At 41.9% G+C, this 23,517-nt stretch overlaps 1 protein-coding gene across 1 annotated transcript in view; it reads right to left on the bottom strand.

The window, feature by feature from the left end:
* chdh (choline dehydrogenase) overlaps window positions 1-23,517 on the bottom strand; it is a 115,110-nt gene that overhangs the window by 42,632 nt on the left and 48,961 nt on the right. Inside the window, exons 4-6 of the mRNA XM_034171685.1 lie at window positions 12,079-12,245; window positions 11,577-11,728; window positions 10,930-11,059 (exon numbers count right to left, since the gene is read on the bottom strand). Coding sequence (XP_034027576.1) covers window positions 10,930-11,059; window positions 11,577-11,728; window positions 12,079-12,245 — 449 coding nt within the window. The remainder of the gene's footprint in view (window positions 1-10,929; window positions 11,060-11,576; window positions 11,729-12,078; window positions 12,246-23,517) is intronic.

Here is a 23,517-nt window from a genome sequence, read left to right as displayed (position 1 = left end):
CAGAACCAGGCTCAGGGAGGGGCAGTCTGCGGGCTCAGTAAACGCTGCAGCGGGACACTCACACTTCCCCCTTGTCTGCTGTGCGGTGCTGCGGACAACTCTGGTAACAGGTCCATAGAATACGCTCGCTGTTTTGATGCGGAGCGCTCCGGCATGGTCTCGGTAACCGCAGCATGGTCTCGGTAACTGCAGCCGCAGAGCTCCGTGGCCATGATGTGGATTCTTTGCGGGTCCCGCATCCGTACCCCTGGAGGCAGTGAGCAAAGGGAGAGCACGCGCATTGTGTTCTGCGTGGGTCTGTTTATAATCGTCTCGCCCAGAAGAAAAAAGAGAGTGTTTACACAGGAGAGAAAAGTGAGAAAATGTTAATACCTGTTTGAGAAAAGTATATAAAGTGTATAGTGAGGGGTTTTACAGCCTTAAAACATCTACAATAATTGTAAAAAATAATGCTGACTACTTCGCGGATTTCGCCTATCGCGGGTTATTTTTAGAACATAACTCCAGTGATAAACAAGGGACCACTGTATTCCCTTTGATCACTTTGGATGCAGAGTGTGTGTGTGTGTGTGTATATAGAGAAAATACAATATACAGTATAATAAATAGTCTGACTCTCTACACCCAAAGCGATCAAAGGGAATAATCAATCAATCAATCAATCAACTTTTTTCTTGTATAGCGCCAAATCACAACAAACAGTTGCCCCAAGGCGCTCCACATTGCAAGGCAAGGCCATACAATAATTATGAAACACAGTCTACGTCTAAAGCAACATAACCAAGGGATGGTCCAGGGTCACCCGATCCAGCCCTAACTATAAGCCTTAGCGAAAAGGAAAGTTTTAAGCCTAATCTTAAAAGTAGAGAGGGTATCTGTCTCCCTGATCTGAATTGGGAGCTGGTTCCACAGGAGAGGAGCCTGAAAGCTGAAGGCTCTGCCTCCCATTCTACTCTTACAAACCCTAGGAACTACAAGTAAGCCCGCAGTATGAGAGCGAAGCGCTCTAATGGGGTAATATGGTACTATGAGGTCCCTAAGATAAGATGGGACCTGATTATTCAAAACCTTATAAGTAAGAAGAAGAATTTTAAATTCTATTCTAGCATTAACAGGAAGCCAATGAAGGGAGGCCAACACGGGTGAGATATGCTCTCTCCTGCTAGTCCCCGTCAGTACTCTAGCTGCAGCATTCTGAACCAACTGAAGGCTTTTTAGGGAACTTTTAGGACAACCTGATAATAATGAATTACAATAGTCCAGCCTAGAGGAAACAAATGCATGAATTAGTTTTTCAGCATCACTCTGAGACAAGACCTTTCTGATTTTAGAGATATTGCGTAAATGCAAAAAGGCAGTCCTACATATTTGTTTAATATGCGCTTTGAATGACATATCCTGATCAAAAATAACTCCAAGATTTCTCACAGTATTACTAGAGATCAGGGAAATGCCATCCAGAGTAACGATCTGGTTAGACACCATGCTTCTAAGATTTGTGGGGCCAAGTACAATAACTTCAGTTTTATCTGAGTTTAAAAGCAGGAAATTAGAGGTCATCCATGTCTTTATGTCTGTAAGACAATCCTGCAGTTTAGCTAATTGGTGCGTATCCTCTGGCTTCATGGATAGATAAAGCTGGGTATCATCTGCGTAACAATGAAAATTTAAGCAATACCGTCTAATAATACTGCCCAAGGGAAGCATGTATAAAGTGAATAAAATTGGTCCTAGCACAGAACCTTGTGGAACTCCATAATTAACTTTAGTCTGTGAAGAAGATTCCCCATTTACATGAACAAACTGTAATCTATTAGACAAATATGATTCAAACCACCGCAGCGCAATGCCTTTAATACCTATGACATGCTCTAATCTCTGTAATAAAATTTTATGGTCAACAGTATCAAAAGCAGCACTGAGGTCCAACAGAACAAGCACAGAGATAAGTCCACTGTCCGAAGCCATAAGAAGATCATTTGTAACCTTCACTAATGCTGTTTCTGTACTATGATGAATTCTAAAACCTGACTGAAACTCTTCAAATAGACCATTCCTCTGCAGGTGATCAGTTAGCTGTTTTACAACTACCCTCTCAAGAATCTTTGAGAGAAAAGGAAGGTTGGAGATTGGCCTATAATTAGCTAAGATAGCTGGGTCAAGTGATGGCTTTTTAAGTAATGGTTTAATTACTGCCACCTTAAAGGCCTGTGGTACATAACCAACTAACAAAGATAGATTGATCATATTTAAGATTGAAGCATTAAATAATGGTAGGACTTCCTTGAGCAGCCTGGCAGGAATGGGGTCTAATAAGCATATTGATGGTTTGGATGAAGTAACTAATGAAAATAACTCAGACAGAACAATCGGAGAGAAAGAGTCTAACCAAATACCGGCATCACTGAAAGCAGCCAAAGATAACGATACATCTTTGGGATGGTTATGAGTAATTTTTTCTCTAATAGTCAAAATTTTGTTAGCAAAGAAAGTCATGAAGTCATTACTAGTTAAAGTTAATGGAATACTCAGCTCAATAGAGCTCTGACTCTTTGTCAGCCTGGCTACAGTGCTGAAAAGAAACCTGGGGTTGTTCTTATTTTCTTCAATTAGTGATGAGTAGAAAGATGTCCTAGCTTCACGAAGGGCTTTCTTATAGAGCAACAAACTCTTTTTCCAGGCTAAGTGAAGATCTTCTAAATTAGTGAGACGCCATTTCCTCTCCAACTTACGGGTTATCTGCTTTAAGCTACGAGTTTGTGAGTTATACCACGGAGTCAGACACTTCTGATTTAAAGCTCTCTTTTTCAGAGGAGCTACAGCATCCAAAGTTGTCTTCAATGAGGATGTAAAACTATTGACAAGATACTCTAACTCCCTTACAGAGTTTAGGTAGCTACTCTGCTCTGTGTTGGTATATGACATTAGAGAACATAAAGAAGGAATCATATCCTTAAACCTAGTTACAGCGCTTTCTGAAAGACTTCTAGTGTAATGAAACTTATTCCCCACTGCAGGGTAGTCCATCAGGGTAAATGTAAATGTTATTAAAAAATGATCAGACAAAAGGGAGTTTTCAGGGAATACTGTTAAGTCTTCTATTTCCATACCATAAGTCAGAACAAGATCTAAAATATGATTAAAGTGGTGGGTGGACTCATTTACTTTTTGAGCAAAGCCGATAGAGTCTAATAATAGATTAAATGCAGTGTTGAGGCTGTCATTCTCAGCATCTGTGTGGATGTTAAAATCGCCCACTATAATTATCTTATCTGAGCTAAGCACTAAGTCAGACAAAAGGTCTGAAAATTCACAGAGAAACTCACAGTAACGACCAGGTGGACGATAGATAATAACAAATAAAACTGGTTTTTGGGACTTCCAATTTGGATGGACAAGACTAAGAGACAAGCTTTCAAATGAATTAAAGCTCTGTCTAGGTTTTTGATTAATTAATAAGCTGGAATGGAAGATTGCTGCTAATCCTCCGCCCCGGCCCGTGCTACGAGCATTCTGACAGTTAGTGTGACTCGGGGGTGTTGACTCATTTAAACTAACATATTCATCCTGCTGTAACCAAGTTTCTGTTAGGCAGAATAAATCAATACGTTGATCAATTATTATATCATTTACCAACAGGGACTTAGAAGAAAGAGACCTAATGTTTAATAGACCACATTTAACTGTTTTAGTCTGTGGTGCAATTGAAGGTGCTATATTATTTTTTCTTTTTGAATTTTTATGCTTAAATAGATTTTTGCTAGTTATTGGTGGTCTGGGAGCAGGCACCGTCTCTACGGGGATGGGGTAATAGGGGGATGGCAGGGGGAGAGAAGCTGCAGAGAGGTGTATAAGACCACAGCTCTGACTCCTGGTCCCTACGCTAGACATTCACAGTTTGGAGGATCCCAAAAAATTGGCCAGATTTCTAGAAATGAGAGCTGCTCCCTCTAAAGTGGGATGGATGCCGTCTCTCCTAACAAGACCAGGTTTTCCCCAGAAGCTTTGCCAATTATCAATGAAGCCCACCTCATTTTTTGGACACCACTCAGACAGCCAGCAATTCAAGGAGAACATGCGGCTAAACATGTCACTCCCGGTCTGATTGGGGAGGGGCCCAGAGAAAACAACAGAGTCCGACATTGTTTTTGCAAAGTTACACACCAATTCAATGTTAATTTTAGTGACCTCCGATTGGCGTAACCGAGTGTCATTACTGCCGACGTGAATTACAATCTTACCACATTTACGCTTAGCCTTAGCCAGCAATTTCAAATGTCCTTCGATGTCGCCTGCTCTGGCCCCCGGAAGACAATTGACAATGGTTGCTGGTGTCGCTAACTTCACATTTCTCAAAACAGAGTCGCCAATAACCAGAGTTTGATCCTCGGCGAGTGTATCGTCGAGTGGGGAAAAACGGTTAGAGATGTGAACGGGTTGACGGTGTACACGGGGCTTCTGTTTAGGGCTACGCTTCCTCCTCACAGTCACCCAGTCAGCCTGCCTTCCCGACTGCACGGGGTCTGCCAGGGGGGAACTAACGGCGGCTAAGCTACCTTGGTCCGCACCGACTACAGGGGCCTGGCTAGCTGTAGAATTTTCCACGGTGCGGAGCCGAGCCTCCAATTCGCCCAGCCTGGCCTCCAAAGCTACGAATAAGCTGCACTTATTACATGTACCGTTACTGCTAAAAGAGGCCGAGGAATAACTAAACATTTCACACCCAGAGCAGAAAAGTACGGGAGAGACAGGAGAAGCCGCCATGCTAAAACGGCTAAGAGCTAGTAGCTACGCTAAGCTAGCGGATTCCCAAACAGGGAATCCGACACTAGACAGGCTGTGGAGCAGCACAGGTAACGCACGACAACAGTGCTAAAATAAAATAAAAATCCACTAGACAGGCTGTGGAGCAGCACAGGTAACGCACAACAACAGTGCTAAAAAATAAAATAAAATAAAAATAAAAATCCACTGGACAGGCTGTGGAGCAGCACAGGCAACGCACGACAACAGTGCTAAAACAAAATAAAAATCCACTAGACAGGCTGTGGAGCAGCACAGGTAACGCACGACAACAGTGCTAAAATAAAATAAAAATCCACTAGACAGGCTGTGGAGCAGCACAGGTAACGCACGACAACAGTGCTAAAACAAAATAAAAATCCACTAGACAGGCTGTGGAGCAGCACAGGTAACGCACAACAACAGTGCTAAAACAAAATAGAAATCCACTAGACAGGCTGTGGAGCAGCACAGGTAACGCACAACAACAGTGCTAAAACAAAATAAAAATCCACTAGACAGGCTGTGGAGCAGCACAGGTAACGCACAACAACAGTGCTAAAACAAAATAAAAATCCACTAGACAGGCTGTGGAGCAGCACAGGTAACGCACGACAACAGTGCTAAAACAAAATAAAAATCCACTAGACAGGCTGTGGAGCAGCACAGGTAACGCACAACAACAGTGCTAAAACAAAATAAAAATCCACTGGACAGGCTGTGGGGCAGCACAGGTAACGCACGACAACAGCGCCCAAAAAAATAAAATAAAAATCAAAATCCACTGGACAGGCTGTGGAGCAGCACAGGTAACGCACGACAACAGTGGTAAAAAATAAAATAAAAATCCACTGGACAGGCTGTGGAGCAGCACAGGTAACGCACGACAACAGTGCTAAAAAATAAAATAAAAATCCACTGGACAGGCTGTGGAGCAGCACAGGTAACGCACGACAACAGTGATAAAAATAAATAAATAAATAAATAAATAAAATAAAATAATAAAATAAAAATCCACTGGACAGGCTGCGGAGCAGCACAGGTAACACACGACAACAGTGGTAAAAAATAAAATAAAAATCCACTAGACAGGCTGTGGAGCAGCACAGGTAACACACGACAACAGTGCCAAAAAAAATAAAATCAAAATCAAAATCCACTGGACAGGCTGTGGAGCAGCACAGGCAACGCACGACAACAGTGCTAAAACAAAATAAAAATCCACTAGACAGGCTGTGGAGCAGCACAGGTAACGCACGACAACAGTGCTAAAATAAAATAAAAATCCACTAGACAGGCTGTGGAGCAGCACAGGTAACGCACAACAACAGTGCTAAAAAATAAAATAAAATAAAAATAAAAATCCACTGGACAGGCTGTGGAGCAGCACAGGTAACGCACAACAACAGTGCTAAAAAATAAAATAAAAATAAAAATCCACTGGACAGGCTGTGGAGCAGCACAGGCAACGCACGACAACAGTGCTAAAACAAAATAAAAATCCACTAGACAGGCTGTGGAGCAGCACAGGTAACGCACGACAACAGCGCAAAATAAAAATCCACTGGACAGGCTGTGGAGCAGCACAGGTAACACACGACAACAGTGGTAAAAAATAAAATAAAAATCCACTGGACAGGCTGTGGAGCAGCACAGGTAACACACGACAACAGTGCCAAAAAACAAAACAAAAATCCACTGAACAGGCTGTGGAGCAGCACAGGTAACACACGACAACAGTGGTAAAAAATAAAATAAAAATCCACTGGACAGGCTGTGGAGCAGCACAGGTAACACACGACAACAGTGGTAAAAAATAAAATAAAAATCCACTGAACAGGCTGTGGAACAGCACAGGTAACGCACGACAACAGTGCTAAAAAATAAAATAAAAATCCACTGAACAGGCTGTGGAGCAGCACAGGTAACACACGACAACAGTGCTAAAAATAAAATAAAAATCCACTGGACAGGCTGTGGAGCAGCACAGGTAACACACGACAACAGTGGTAAAAAATAAAATAAAAATCCACTGGACAGGCTGTGGAGCAGCACAGGCAACGCACGACAACAGCGCCAAAAAATAAAATAAAAATCCACTGAACAGGCTGTGGAGCAGCACAGGTAACACACGACAACAGTGCTAAAAATAAAATAAAAATCCACTGGACAGGCTGTGGAGCAGCACAGGTAACGCACGACAACAGTGCTAAAAAATAAAATAAAAATCCACTGGACAGGCTGTGGAGCAGCACAGGCAACGCACGACAACAGTGGTAAAAAATAAAATAAAATCCACTGGACAGGCTGTGGAGCAGCACAGGCAACGCACGACAACAGCGCCAAAAAATAAAATAAAAATCCACTGAACAGGCTGTGGAGCAGCACAGGTAACACACGACAACAGTGCTAAAAATAAAATAAAAATCCACTGGACAGGCTGTGGAGCAGCACAGGTAACACACGACAACAGTGCTAAAAAATAAAATAAAAATCCACTGGACAGGCTGTGGAGCAGCACAGGTAACGCACGACAACAGTGCTAAAATAAAATAAAAATCCACTAGGCAGGCTGTGGAGCAGCACGACAACAGTGCTAAAAAATAAAATAAAAATAAAAACGAAAGCGTTAGCAAGCTAGTTAGCTTGCCAACGCTGATGAAGGTTAGCTGATAAAAGAGCTCCGTTGCGATGCTTCGACCGTTAGAGGTCTTCTTTAGGCGTTGGAGCACGGTGAAAAAGTAAAAAAAAGTAAAAAAGTCTTGAAAAAGACTGTTAATTCAAAGAACTCAAACAGCTCAGTTCAAACAGCTAACAGATACAGCAGAACACCGCTGTGCTCCGGAACCAGAAAAAAGTCCACCCTCCACCACAATAATGTGATTATTAACTCAGTTTTAAGCAGAAATGAGGCCGTTTTCTGCTGAAAGAAGGCGATAATCAGTGAATCGCCGCTGATGCTCCGAAATGACGTAATTTACAAAACAAATATACAGGAAATGTTGCCGGTGCATAGGACAGGAGGGAAACAGACACCACACCCATCTCTGGATGGAGGCGCACCTCAAACAGAGAAAAAAACAGAAACAGATATCGGAAAGACAACAAATAGAGTATAATAATAATAAACAGTGCAATTACAATAGGGTCCTCGTAGGACTTTTTCCTACTCGGGACCTAATTATTTGTCATCATTAAGCAACAAGAAAAACAGAAGAAATACTAAGGTGATCACCGGCCACTAGACCTAAGCTTCACTAAAAGACCCAGAATTTAGATAAAGTTGAGGCTGTGGCCCGCTCTGTTTCCTAGTAAAATGAATTTAAAAGGGTAAAAAGCATAGCAACATACTATACCAGTATGCTAGCCATATGAAAAGGAAAATAAGTGCGTCTTAAGTCTGAACTTGAAAGTCTTTACAGAATCTGATTGTTTTATTGATGCAGGGAGACCATTCCACAGAACAGGGTCATGATAAGAGAAAGCTCTATGACCCGCAGACTTTTTATTCACCCTAGGGACACAAAATAGTCCTGCACCCTGAGAACACAGAGCCCAGGCCGGTACGTAGGGTTTAATTAGGTCAGCTAAGTAGGGAGGTGCCAGTCCGTGAACAATTTTATAGGTTAGTGGCAGAACCTTATACCCCTGTCACACATACCCGGAATCACGCAGAGTGGCGTTGGACTTATGAATCGGTGCACATCAGAAAAGTGTCAAATTTCAGTTCCAAAAGGTTCTGCGGTTAGAATCCTCTCACCCAAAAGAAAAAATGTATTCTATGTAATAATCCAACCATCTCGATGTCCAGAGATGTGTTGTCCTTCTGAAGTGGGCAAAGAAGGAAAAAGAAAGTTCCCTGGAAAGGTGCTCCGTCTGAGGGACTGCATGGCCAATACCAGCAAACTTTTGAGCGAAGCTGTCCAGTGGCCTGTGCACGCTTAGTGGCCCATGCAGCATTATGCGCACACACACACACACACACACACACACACACACACACACACACACACACACACACACACACACACACACACACACACACACCTGAGTGAAATTGCAGCCCCATGTGTGCAAGCGGTGCGCAAGTGCGCATGAGGAACACAGCGCTCCGGTCCCGTGTTTGCCATTCAGACATTTGGAGTTCAGGCAGCCTGCAGCGCCTTTTATGGCCATCTGACAGCAGTCTGTGTCGTCTACATACACTCTGAATGTGATCTGGACGAGGCAGTCTGTCTCTGCTCCAACACTGCAGACTACTGCGTCAAATTATGGCAATATTTGCCGTACCGGGCATGCTTCCATCACATTCTTGCTATGTGCGACAGGGTCTTTAAAATCTGATCTCACAGGGACAGGAACCCAGTGAAAAGATGCCAAAATGGGTGTAATGTGGTCAAACTTTCTGTTTCCTGTCAAACGTCTGGCAGCAGCATTTTGAAACTTTCTGTTTCCTGTCAAACGTCTGGCAGCAGCATTTTGAACAAATTGGAGACCCCTAATGCTGGCCTGCGTTAAACCAGAACACAGAACATTGCAGTAGTCCAATTTAGAAGAGACAAATGCATGAATCCGGGTCTCAGCATCAGCCATAGACAGGATGGGACGAATTTTCGCTATATTTCGCAGGTGGAAGAAAGTAGTCCTCCCCATTTTTATTATGAAATAATGCTGAATTTATCTGGAAATGATTGTTGCACAAAAGACTTCAGATATCTGTCGCTGAGAAAAATGATGACCAGAGTGCAGTTTTAAGCAGAAACAAGGTGATAATCTGTGAATTCCTGCTGACGCTCCGAAATGACGCATGCGCAGTGATGGCAGGGCGGACCGAATTTTAGGGGGAACTGTTCGGTCGGCAACACCAGATCTGCACGTAGTTTATGCCAGCCACCTACGGAGGAGGATGATCAATATCATCAGGGACCACCCAGGTTATAAAGTGTTTGTCTCCCTCCCATCGGGCAAAAGCTTCAGGACCATAAAGACGCGGGCCAACAGAGTGAGGAACAGCTTCTTTCTGAGAGCGTGGCCTCCATCACACTTCTTACCACCACACGACACTGAGGACAGTACGAATCAACAACTTCCACACCCTGCCCCTGTATAAGCTGCAGAAATGCACTAGGTCACTTTACTATATGTATTTATTATACTGTATATTGTATTTTCTCCACACACAAAGACACACACACTTCTTGCTGCTAGTGTGTGGGAGTTACCAAACAAATTTTGATGTATCCTAATACAATGACAATAAAAGTCTCTTATATTCAGAGTCGGTGCTTTCACATGTCATACATCCACAACAGTAGGCAGCATCAAATACCTTTGGCTTGTTGGTGACCACTTATTGTCTTAGAAAGAAAACCCATGTGTAGCTGTGGGAAAAATTAGTTGATGAGATGCTCTGCAATATCATGATAGCATTTTTTTTTTTTGGCCAGGAAACAAATGCTATTTAAATACAGGGTGTGCACAACTGTGGAGAAGTTCTGATGCAAACCTACAGCTCATGGTGATAAACACAGCAGAGACATCAAACAACTCTCAAGCAGCCATGAAATAAAGGTGTGACAGAGTGCAATGTTAGAACATGAGAAGCACAAAAAGGCTGTCTTAAAAACAGTCAGAAAACTTTACAGTTGTCCTAAAAGCAGTCCTTCCAAGAGATTAACAGGCGTGTAAGCACATGTCAAAAGATCAATGAAGGGCTGCCCATAAAATGTTTTCATTAGCATTATTTTCAAATATAGAAAAGAATTGGTCTTTTTTCCCAGGAATATGTCTTACAGGGGTGTTAACGTATAATCAGTGTTTTCTTTTTGGACATATATGGTAATTAAAGTGTCATTAGAGCAAACTAACTTACCCAACAGAGTAAATCTGAATTACCCATTTTAGCTTTTTAACTGCTTGCATGCTATAGCCTGAAACATTTGTAAGACTTATTTTCCAAGGACACACAGCACCTTTGTCATGGTCTAGTCTTATAAAAAGCAAGCAAATTACAATTATACTGAAATATCAAATTGCAGTACTTGTAGAATTGCATTTCTCAAATATTATGATATGTATTGTATCGGCACCCGCATATCATGATACGTATCATATCAAGAGTCAAGTGTATCATCCCAGCCCTAGCACCTGGTAAGTGTTGGACCACTGGGATTCCAAGTTGTTTCAGGTCGTCAGCATTTCCAACCCCAGACAGCATGAGAAGCTGAGGGGAGTTGATGGCTCCGCCACTCAGTATCACCTCTTTATCTGCAAACACCTGGAGAAATAGGGCAGAAAAGCAAGAGTCCATCAATAAATACTCAATGACACCAATCAAGACAAGGGGCAATACAAGGAGAAAAGGACAAAACTACAAAATTAAGTTGAAGGTTTCTTCTTCTGTGTAGAACCTGCAAATATGAACACAATACAGCCAAATGGGCAGCACATAAAATGCATAAACTGAGCAACGTAGCTCAAGAGTGGATGAAGAAGCAAGATGAATGTTCTAAGTGATGATTACCTTTTCCAACGTTTCAAATACAATCAAGACGATGAGGATTAATTTAATCAAGTAGGACGAAGGAATGACAGCAAAATTAAATTTGCCAAAATTCCTAAAGTGTAAACATGAATGCTAATTATATATTTTGGGCCCAAACATCAAAATGCCCGGTATTGTCATTTAACAATTAATGTATACAATTCTTTGTGCTCCATGAACAACACCACTGTAGATCTGTGTTTTCTTATTTTTAGGATCCTGTAATCTTTCATCCTTTTTTTTTTTTTACCTTTTTCTTCTCTCCTTTCTGCAAATATTCCACGCCCACGGCGCAGTTGCCTTCAAACAAGATCTTGGTGGTCAGACAGCGAACCTCCGTCTTCAGGTTGCTCCGACCCAAGGCAGGCCTCAGGTAAGCACTTGCTGTACTCCACCTCTTTCCTGCACAAATTTTCAGAGTGGGATGCAAAACAGATTAACACTGATGTAAACTGTGAGCTCAACTCGTTCCAAAACACCAACTAATGATTTCTTTAAATCCCACTGCAAAAACTGAGGTAACTGATAACTTAGAATAAGCTCTTTTTGGTTTCTCCACACACAAAGTTGGTTTGACTCTATTCAAAGAGTGCATCTTTATAACTGTTTCCTACTGACATCAACAATATTAACTACAGTACTTACATTTTTATTATATATTTTCTCATTTATTTTTAGATCTTCTCATAGATGTAAATGCTACAAATTACAAGCGTCGTCATCGGTTATTGATCACTTATCGGCCGTGAGACCTTTATAGATGGTCATGTCCATCCAGCCCAGACCTTCTTGCTGATAGCCGTTCATGTCATCAGTGAAGGAATATCCTGCCTGCTGCCCCGCCTCAATAAAAGCTCTGTGAAGAGGGTGATTGGTCTTCCCTCTTGACACATGCAGGGGTCCACTCCCTCCGCGGTACCTACATCCAAAAACAAAATAGTGTCCGTCTGTGATAAACGCATTTAGAATTTAATGATGTGAAAATATTTCAGGATGCATCCGTGCCAATGCCAGTATCAAGTATTTGCTTTGGACAGTGGTTCGTGTGATTCTATTTGTGTGAACACGAGTATGTGGAAGAGACAGGTCAGCAGTTTATATGCATTTTAAAATAAATGAAGGCCATCGTCAAGGGAGGGACAGTGCAACACAAACTGTCTTTATAGGTTTGTACGACTTTGTGAAAAGACATTTGCTGTCTTGGCTAATCTGGGAAGTTTCAGGAGTGAATCCCAATATCACTGCACTGCCAAGATTTCTGACCAAATTAATGGTGAATGAGCATGCCATCAAAACTTTGATGTTTACTGCAGCCCTGAGTGTATGTTGTGCTTATCTGAAAATTGATTAATCAAACTTTTCTTGTGTGAAAGCAGAAAAAATGTTAATTGTCCAGAGAGTCTGGTGCGGTATGTCAGAAATATGCCTAAAATTAAAAGTTCTTGCCAAAATTGATTTTTTTTTTTTTTGGCTTGTTTAGGGGTCAAACAAATCCTAAAAGACTAAGAAGTCCATCATGTTCTACACAAATGTGATGCCGACCCACCAGAAAAACTAACACGGAGAGCCCAAAAAGTCTTAAAAGTCTCCCTATGGCAAAGGTGTGCATGTTTTCTTCATGTAACCTCTGCCCAGGTGAAACTACTGGGGTGCATAAAGTTTGTAGTAAATCCATGGGCAAGTGCCTGATTGAAATAAACTCAAGGGCAAATGATGACAAAGTACGTACTGCAGTAGCAGATCTACTGCACTAGAGAAGCATTAGAGAATTAGAGAAGCATTACCACCGCAACTGTCTTCATTCTGCATCATGTACTGTTCCTGGAGGTCAACAATCAGAAACAAAATTCGAAGACTATGATGACAATTTTTTTTAACCTTTATTTAACCAGGTAGGTCTCATTGAGATTGACACCTCTTTTTCCAAGGGAGACCTGAACAATTATAAAGTTTCCAATGAAGTAAAGTGAAGTGAAGTTCTTGCACAATGAAGTACAAGAACCTGCAGCTTCACAGCCTGAAGTGGATGATAATGATGCATATGAAGACTTGTGATCAATATCTCTCATGCATAGGAATGAGATCATCCAGAATGAATAATTTCAATTTATTCATTTTATAGAGCGCCAAATCACAAGAGAGTCGCCTCAAGGACCTTCACACAAAATAATTCAGAAAACAATATAAAATAAATTAAAAGATTAAAAAAAGCACAATACAAAAGTAAAAAAAAGCCCAATTTAAATTAAAAAGCATTAATTAAAAACATTAAAAGCATGTAATTAAAATTGAAAAAAAAAAAAAAAACTACCAACAGAAAACAAGTGTGTCTTCAGTCTGGATTGGAAAGTCTCCACAGAATCTGACTGTTTTATTGATGCAGGGAGATAATTCCACAGAACAGGGGTACAATAAGTAAAGGCTCTATGACCAGCAGACTTTTTATTCACCCTAGGGACACAAAGTAATCCTGCATCCTGCGAGCGCAAAGCCCAGGCCGGTACGTAGGGTTTAATTAGATCAGCTAGGTAGGGAGGTGCCAGTCCATGAACAATTTTATAGGCCAGTAGCAGAACCTTAAAATCTGATCTGACAGGTACAGGAAGCTAGTGAAGAGATGCTAAAATGGGTATAATGTGGTCGAACTTTCTGCTTCGTGTCAAAAGTCTGGCAGCAGCATTTTGAACCAATTGGAGACCCTAAGCTGGACTGAGGTAACCCAGAAAATAGAACACTGCAATAATCCAATCTAGAAGAGACAAATGCATGAATGAGGGTCTCAGCATCAGCCATAAACATGATGGGACGAATCTTCGCTATATTTCGCAGAAGGAAGAAAGCAGTCCTCATAATATCGCTAATGTGGAGGTCAAAAGTCAACGTAGGATCAAAAATTACCCCAAGATTCCTCACTTTGTCTGTGTGATGTATGACACACGAACCTAGACTAAGCACTAGCTGGTCAAATTGATGCAGATGTCTCGCTGGACCAAGAACCATCATTTCAGTTTTATCAGAGTTTAAAAGTAGGAAGTCACTAGACATCCAGCTTCTCACTGATGCAGTGCAATCTTCTAAGGATTTTATGTGGATGAAAAAACCAGCAGTTATCGGCATGTACAACTGAGTATCATCAGCATAGCAATGAAAGGCAATCCCAAAACGCTGCAATATATGCCCAGGGGGTGCTATATAAAGGGAGAAAAGCAGGGGATGAATCCCTGTGGAACCCCAAATTTCATGTCACTAATGTTGGAGATAGTGTTATTTTACAGAAAACAGTGAGAACGACTGGACAGGTATGATGTCAACCACACAAGGGCACTTCCAGTAATCTCAAAATGATTCTCCAGCCTATCGAGTAAAATATGATGAGCCACGGTATCAAACACAGCAGTGAGATCAAACAGCACCAGAACCGTAGTGGTGTCCAAGTCCATTGCGAGCAGAAGGTCATTCACTACTTTAGTGAGAGCTGTCTCTAAGGAATGATATTTTCTAAAAGCAGACTGCAGTGGCTCAAAAAGATTATTCTCAGTAAGGTAGTCCACGAGCTGCCGTGAAACCACTTTTTTCAGAATTTTAGAAAAATATGACAGATTTGATAACGGCCTATAATTTTTCAATACACTAGGGTCAAGATTAGGCTTGGGAACACCTCGGGGTTCCCCTGGAGGAGCTGGGGGAGGTGTGTGTGTGTAATATATATATATATATATATATATATATCGGGAGGTCTGGGAGGCTTTGCTTGAGCTGCTGTGCCCGCGACCTGACTCCGGATAAAGCGTAAGAAAATGGATGGATGGATGGATGGTTTAATCACTGCAGATTTAAAACATTTAGGAACAGATCCAGAGGTTCATGAGAAATTGACAATTTCCAACAGAGTCGGCCCAAGAATGAGCCACAGGTACTTAAACAATTTTGTTGGTATAGGATCAAATAAGCAGCTTGTGCTTTTTGTAGATGTTACAAGATTCATCAGCACTCCTAGTGAGATACTATCAAATTCTGTCAATCTAGGTAATACCTCAGTAGTAGCACCCACCTTAATAGCAGGGGTTAAGCTGGGATATGTTCAACCTAATATCTTCTATTTTCTTCTCGAAGTAATCCAGAAGTCCTGTGATGAAAAGGGAGAGCCACTTACAGGTGGTTGCCCATGAATAAGTATCGTCACAGTGTGGAACAAGAACTTTGAGTTATGCTTGTTTCTATTGATCAAATCAGAGTAATAGGTTCACTTTGTAGCCAGTAGTGCATGCTTATAGTCTAAGATAGCATAACGCCACGCAAGGTGGAATACTTCTAATTTGGAGCTACACCATTTCCATTCTAAACTTCTGACCTTCTGCCTGAGGTCACGCAAGTAACCACTGAACCAAGGTGACTGTGCTTTGGGAAGGCGTGGTTTTAATAGAGGTGGCACAAGCTTGTCAATTGTAGTTTTGAGCGCTGAGTTTAAACTATCCACAAGACTGTCTACTGATTGGGCATTCTCCAAACATGAAGCTAAGATACCAGGCAGTCTGGCTTCAAGTTCAGTCGTAGTTGAGGAGTTGATGCATCGCCGCAGTAATAAACAAGGTTGTTGTTCACTAAACGCGGCAGCGAAACTGTAAACCTATTAAGTGAGTGATCAGAGACCACCGATGCAAGAGGCGTGATGTCAATATTCGTGACAGAAAAACCATGTGCGAGAACCAAATCCAGGGTATTTCCACTAATGTGGGTCAAGTTTGTAAAAAATCTAGGGGTGATAGTTGACCCAATGTTCAGATTTGATAAGCACATCCTCTGTCATCTGGGCCAGCTTTTTTCAGCTGAGGACTCTTTCTAAAATCTTTGGATTATTGTAATGCTCTCTACGTTGGGCTGGACCAGCGCTCCCTACAGTGCCTGCAGAGTGCACAGAATGCTGCAGTCCGCCTTTTGACTAAAACAAAGAAGCATGAGCACATCACCCTTGTGCTCTGCACCGTAACACTGGCTCCCTGTCGGCTTTCGTGTTAAATATAAAATCAATCAATCAATCAATCAATCTTTTTATATAGCGCCAAATCACAACAAACAGTTGCCCCAAGGCGCTTTATATTGTAAGGCAAGGCCATACAATAATTATGTAAAACCCCAACGGTCAAAACGACCCCCTGTGAGCAAGCACTTGGCTACAGTGGGAAGGAAAAACTCCCTTTTAACAGGAAGAAACCTCCAGCAGAACCAGGCTCAGGGAGGGACAGTCTTCTGCTGGGACTGGCTGGGGCTGAGGGAGAGAACCAGGAAAAAGACATGCTGTGGAGGGGAGCAGAGATCGATCACTAATGATTAAATGCAGAGTGGTGCATACAGAGCAAAAAGAGAAAGAAACAGTGCAAAAATTGTAATTGTAAAATGTAAAATTTTGCTGATTGCTTTTAAATGTCTGCACTGTATAGGCCCAATGTATCTGAGTGAGCTCTTGCAGCTGTACACACCACATAGGGCTCTGAGGTCTGCTGACCAGCTTCTCCTGGCTGTTCCTAAAGACAGGCTTAAATCCAGAGGTGATAGAGCCTTTTCTGTGGCAGCGCCATGACTCTGGAACAATCTTCTGCTGACTGTCAGGTCCTCAGAGTCTGTGGGACAGTTTAAGTCCAGACTGAAAACCCATCTCTTCTCCCTGGCTTTCAACACTGGTTAAGTGGTGTATGCTTTGCTCTGATATTTTGCTCTGTAAACAGTTTATAAACAGTGACAAAATAACACAACTGATTTCCATTCTTCTGACCCTGGCAACACGTAGCATCATGGGCTGAGCAGAGAATCAGATGCTCAAACAAATTATATTTGTGACCCCCAACAACTAATAAAGTAAACCTACAGTGGGGTAAAAAAAGTATTTAGTCAGTCCCTGATTGTGCAAGTTCTCCTACTTAGAAAAATGAGAGAGGTCTGTAATTTTCATCATAGGTACACTTCAATTATGAAAGACAAAATGAGAAAAAAAAAATGTCCAGGAAATCACATTGTAAGATTTTTAAAGAATTTATTTGTAAATTATGGTGGAAAATAAGTATTTGGCCACCCACAAACAAGCAAGATTTCTGGCTCTCACAGACCTGTAACTTCTTCTTTGAGAAGCTCTTCTGTCCTCTACCTGTTACCTGTATTAATGGCATCTGTTTGAACTTATTATTTGTATAATAATAGACACCAGTCCACAGCCTCAAACAGTCAGACTCCAAACTCAACCATGGCCAAGACCAAAGAGCTGTCGAAGGACATCAGGAAGAAAACTGTATATGTGCACCAGGCTGGGAAGAGTGAATCTACAATAGTCAAGCAGGTTGGTGTGAATAAATCAACTGCGGGAGCAACTGTAAGAAACTGGATGACATACAAGACCACTGACAATCTCCCTTGATCTGGGGCTCCACACAAGATGTCATCCCGTGGGGTAAAAATGATCATGACAACGTGAGCAAAAATGCCAGAACTACATGGAGGGGCCTGATAAATGACCTGCAGAGAGCTGGGACCAAAGTAATAAAGGCTACACACTACGCAGAGAGGGACTCAAATCCTGCAGTGCCAGGCGTGTCCCCCTGCTTAAGACAGTACATGTCCAGACCCATCTGAAGTTTTCCAGAGAGCATATGGATGATCCAGAAGAGGATTGGGAGAATATCATGTGGTCAGATGAAACCAAAATAGAACATTTTGGTATAAACTCAACTCGTCGTGTTTGGAGGAGGAAGAATGCTGAGTTGCATTCCAAGAACACCATATCTACTGTGAAGCATGGGGGTGGAAACATCATGCTTTGGGGCTGTTTTTCTGCAAAGGGGACAGGACGACTAATCCGTGTTAAGGGAAGAATGAACATGGCCATGTATCGTGAGATTTTAAGCCAAAACCCCCTTCCATCAGTGAGAGCATTGAAGATGCAACGTGGCTGGGTCTTCCAGCATGACAATGATCCCAAACACACCGCTTGGGCAACATGGCTCCATAAATAGCATTTCAAGGTCCTGGAGTGGCCAAGCCAGCCTCCAGACCTCAATCCCATAGAAAATTTGTTGAGGGAGTTGAAAGTCCATGTTGCCCAGCGACAGCCCCAAAACATCACTGCTCTAGAGGAGATCTGCATGGAGGAATGGGCCAAAATACCAGCTGCAGCGTGTGCAAACCTGCTGAAGACTTACAGGAAATGTTTGACCTCTGTCACTGCCAACAAAGATTATGTTACAAAGTATTGAGTTGAACTTTTGTTATTGACCAAATACTTACAGTAGTGTTCAGAATAATAGTAGTGTTATGTGACTAAAAAGATGAATCCAGGTTTTGAGTATATTTCTTATTGTTACATGGGAAACAAGGTACCAGTAGATTCAGTAGAGTCTCACAAATCCAACAAGACCAAGCATTCACACACTCTTAAGGCTATGAAATTGGGCTATTAGTAAAAAAGTAGAAAAGGGGGTGTTCACAATAATAGTAGTGTGGCATTCAGTCAGTGAGTTTGTCAATTTTGTGGAACAAACAGGTGTGAATCAGGTGTCCCCTATTTAAGGATGAAGCCAGCACCTGTTGAACATGCTTTTCTCTTTGAAAGCCTGAGGAAAATGGGACGTTCAAGACATTGTTCAGAAGAACAGCGTAGTTTGATTAAAAAGTTGATTGAAGAGGGGAAAACTTATACGCAGGTGCAATTATAGGCTGTTCTTCTACAATGATCTCCAATGCTTTAAAATGGACAAAAAGAAAAAAACAAAAAACAGAGATGCGTGGAAGAAAACAGAAAACAACCATCAAAATGGATAGAAGAATAACCAGAATGGCAAAGGCTCACCCACTGATCAGCTACAGGATGATCAAAGACAATCTGGAGTTACCTGTAAGTGCTGTGACAGTTAGAAGACACCTGTGTGAAGCTAATTTATTTCCAAGAATCCCCCGCAAAGTCCCTCTGTTAAATAAAAGACGTGCAGAAGAGGTTACAATTTGCCAAAGAACACATCAACTGGCCTAAAGAGAAATGGAGGAATATTTTGTGGACTGATGAGAGTAAAATTGTTTTTTGGGTCCAAGGGCCGCAGACAGTTTGTGAGACGACCCCCGAACTCTGAATTCAAGCCACAGTTCACAGTGAAGACAGTGAAGCATGGTGGTGCAAGCATCATGATATGGGCATGTTTCTCCTACTATGGTGTTGGGCCTATATATCGCATACCAGGTATCATGGATCAGTTTGGATATGTCAAAATACTTGAAGAGGTCATGTTGCCTTATGCTGAAGAGGACATGCCCTTGAAATGGGTGTTTCAACAAGACAATGACCCCAAGCACACTAGTAAACGAGCAATATCTTGGTTCCAAAACAGCAAAATTAATGCCTCGCAGATGTGAAGAAATCATGAAACACTGTGGTTATACAACTAAATACTAGTTTAGTGATTCACAGGATTGCTAAAAAAGCAGTTTGAACATAACAGTTTTGAGTTTGTTGTTGTGAAAGTGTAGTGACACGGACCCACAACAGGGGGCGCAAATGAACGGTCAATAGATGAGCCAAAAGGTAACAATTTAATGTTGTGAAACGTGCACAACGAACATACAGACAATCTCAGAATATAATTACAGTCAAATTACAAAGGTGACGTGTGGGCAGGCTCGAGGATAGAAGACGTCTGTCCTGAGAAGAGCCAGAACCACACGATTTCCGCCACCACAGAACCTGGTGAATACTGGAGCCGCCAAGTCCCGAATTCCCAGGTGATCACCGTCCCCGACTGTCGGATCTGGTACTGCTGGCGAAGAACAAAGACAGTCAAGTGTGGGTGTGTGTACACCCAGTAACAACAGCGGTGGGAATGCCACCTCCACCTCTCACTCAATATGTTGCAGAGTACCGCAGTGATTCCTCAGGGGAAAAGAGTGCCGTCCTGCACTCACTCAGCCTCCACAGAAAAAGGAACCGGTACTCCTGCAAACACTCACAATATACAGATATATTGCAAAAGACACAAACGGCTGAGGATATTACCTCCAATGAAGTATGATATCTCGGCGATGAGGTGGAGATGACGTCTGGTCTTTATGGAGTGCGATGATGAAGAATGTGTGACAGCTGTCAGGAATTAATGAGTGACAGCTGTCACTCCCGGCTGTGTCCGTGGCGGCAGCGCCCTCTCGTGCCTGAAGCCCGCACTTCAGGCAGGGCGCCCTTTGGTGGTGGGCCAGCAGTACATCCTCTTCTGGCGGCCCACACAACATTTGTAGCGTCAACAGCAGATGCTGCTATTATTGTGAACACCCCCTTTTCTACTTTTTTTTTTACTAATAGCCCAATTTCATAGCCTTAAGAGTGTGCATATCATGAATGCTTGGTCTTGTTGGATTTGTGAGAATCTACTGAATCTACTGGTACCTTGTTTCCCATGTAACAATAAGAAATATACTCAAAACCTGGATTAATTTTTTTAGTCACATAGCACTACTATTATTCTGAACACTACTGTATTTTTCACCATAATTTACAAATAAATTCTTTAAAAATCCTACAATGTGATTTCCTGGAATTTTTTTCTTATTTTGTCTCTCATATTTGAAGTGTATCTATGATAAAAATTACAGACCTCTCTCACCTTTCTAAGTAGGAGAACTTGCACAATCAGGGACTGACTAAATACTTTTTTACCCCACTGTAGATTTATAAATAAAAGCAACACCCCCACCTTGCTTCACATCACGAGGGTCATGACTAAATGTGTATGCCGGTGGGCAGGCCTCATTTAAGGGAAGGACAATTGTAGGTTTAAGCCAAGTTTTCCATAACCCAATCATACCTAAGTGATGATCCATAATTAGATCATTAATCAAAATGATTTTAAAGACCGTGATCTGATGTTAAAGAGACCCAAACTAAGGATATCAGTGGGGGTTGACAGTTGGACTGTTCAGATTTAGGGGTGGTTCCAGAGTAACATATACAAGGTGCCTGGAAGTAGGTTTAGTTTTGAGACATTCTATGCAGATTGTAGGTAGGGATGGGACCGATCCTATCCCGGATCGGTATTGGGTTCCAATGCTGCAACATTTTCTGATACCGGAGAAGAGCCACTCTCTGACCTGCTGTTGTTTGCTCTCTGCTGTTTACTGCCGAATGGGAGGAGGGAGCAGGGGAAGTTTTTGAAGCGGGGCTGTTTGAGAGAGCTCTCTTCCGCAGTGTTCTAGCTGTGGTTAGTGGCAAATTTCTGCCCGGCTCTCAGATTCAAATTGACTGTTCATCGAGCATGGATTTTCCAAAAAATTAGCTGAATTGCTGCTGAAAATGTGTGCTAAAAAGTTAGCCGCTTCATTGTCCCGAGGCTGTAAAACGCTATGAAAGGCAGCTCGGTGTGCAACTGAGGAGGAGCTGAACAGACATTCTGTCCGCTGAAAGGGGAAAAAAGTCTCCATTAAAATCCTGTGTGTCGATGATGATACACCAAAGTTTGCACAGCACGAACACAGCGAGAGAGAAAGAAAAAGAGAGAGATGGAGGGAGAACAAAAGCAAGTGTGAGAGAGAGAGCAAACGAGACAGAAAGAGAGGGAGACAGAGAGATAAAGAGAAAGGGAGAAAGACAGACACACAGAGACAGAGGACTTAATGTTTCTGTAACTCTTGCTTTGACAATGTAAACATGTCTCCCATATCAACAAAGCTCCACTGAAATTGAAAATTGAGGAGAGACAGACAGACAAAGTGCTGTCTTTTCTCTTTAAATATATAAAAATAAGGCTATAAAAGTTTATTAAAAAAAAAGTACTTAATTCTTTCACCAAAACATCAAATCTAGTCTTTCATCTTAGATGCAAATTGTAGCTGAACTTTCAGATCTCCTTTTTAAGAAAATCCTCATATAAAAATCAACAATAATGATAATAATAAATTTCAAGCAAACAGAGCTCTGGTATCAGATCGGACAAGTATCGTTATCGGCAGATATCCAAATTCAGGTATCGGGATTGGATGTGAAAAATTGTGGATCGGCGTATGCCTAATTGTAGGTAGCAGACACAAAATATTTAATATTGCTGGAACAGCCAGCGGGCCATCCTCAATTTCAGTGTCATCCAATATAGTAATGGGTATGAAGTTTGCAAAATCTATCCCTCTATGATTTTAAGGACACATCTGAGGAAGCAGGCCACAGTCTCAAATTGATAAATTTCCCTCCCAGAAAATCCATTATCACCACAGTGGGTTTTCTGCACTAAAGTCCCCTATAAGATAGTGGATTCCACACCTACATTTGTCATAAGCCTTGCAGGGTCTCTAATCCCCTGCCCCGTAACCTGCTGTAAAATCCTAATGTTACCCTCTCTGCAGATCTCTATGTTCGCAGACAACATGGCGGCGCCTTAATTCTTCCTGGCCTATCTCCTCTTTGAGCCACATATACAGTCAGCAGCCGAAATGCGCAATTTGGAAGTTACAAGGCAGCAGACGTAGCATGCCAGTTCCTTGTTCAAAACATGAGTGAATAACAAGTTAAACATAAACCAAATACCACAACATTGTTCAAACAAACAGTTCAGACACCCCTCTCACCATTCATTCCAGAGTGACAGACAAAAACAGTGTTACAAGCCTCTCTGACATGTACTCAGGGTGTGATTACAGAACCCTACTGAATCTTGAAAAGTGCACCAAGCAAGCAGTACTGCAGCAAATGGTCGGGACAGGATTCTGTCTTCCGGACTTCACCAAGAAAGATGAAACAATCTGGTTTGCTATCAACAACATTGATGTCACTGAAGACATGAAGTTTGGGGTTCCTCAGGGATCCGTTTTAGGCCTCCTGCTTTTTTCCCTTTATGTAGCACCCCTTGGGAATATACTGCGGTGCTTTGGGATTCCCTTTCATTGCTATGCTGATGACACTCAATTGTACATGCCAATAACTGCTGGTAATCTCACTCACATAAAATCTTTGGAAGATTGCCTTGCATCAGTAAGAAATTGGATGTCTAGTAACTTCCTACTTTTAAATTCTGATAAGACTGAAGTTATGGTTCTTGGTCCAGCGAGGTATCGGCATCAATTTGATCAGCTAGCACTTAGCTTAGGTTCGTGTGTTATACATCATACGGCTAAAGTGAGGAACCTTGGAGTCATTTTTGATCCTACGTTGTCCTTTGATCTCCACATTAGAGACATTA

The sequence above is a fragment of the Thalassophryne amazonica genome, chromosome 6 (assembly GCF_902500255.1).
Source record: "Thalassophryne amazonica chromosome 6, fThaAma1.1, whole genome shotgun sequence".
Classification (NCBI taxonomy): domain Eukaryota; kingdom Metazoa; phylum Chordata; class Actinopteri; order Batrachoidiformes; family Batrachoididae; genus Thalassophryne; species Thalassophryne amazonica.
This window is presented reverse-complemented; position numbering and strand designations above follow the sequence as displayed.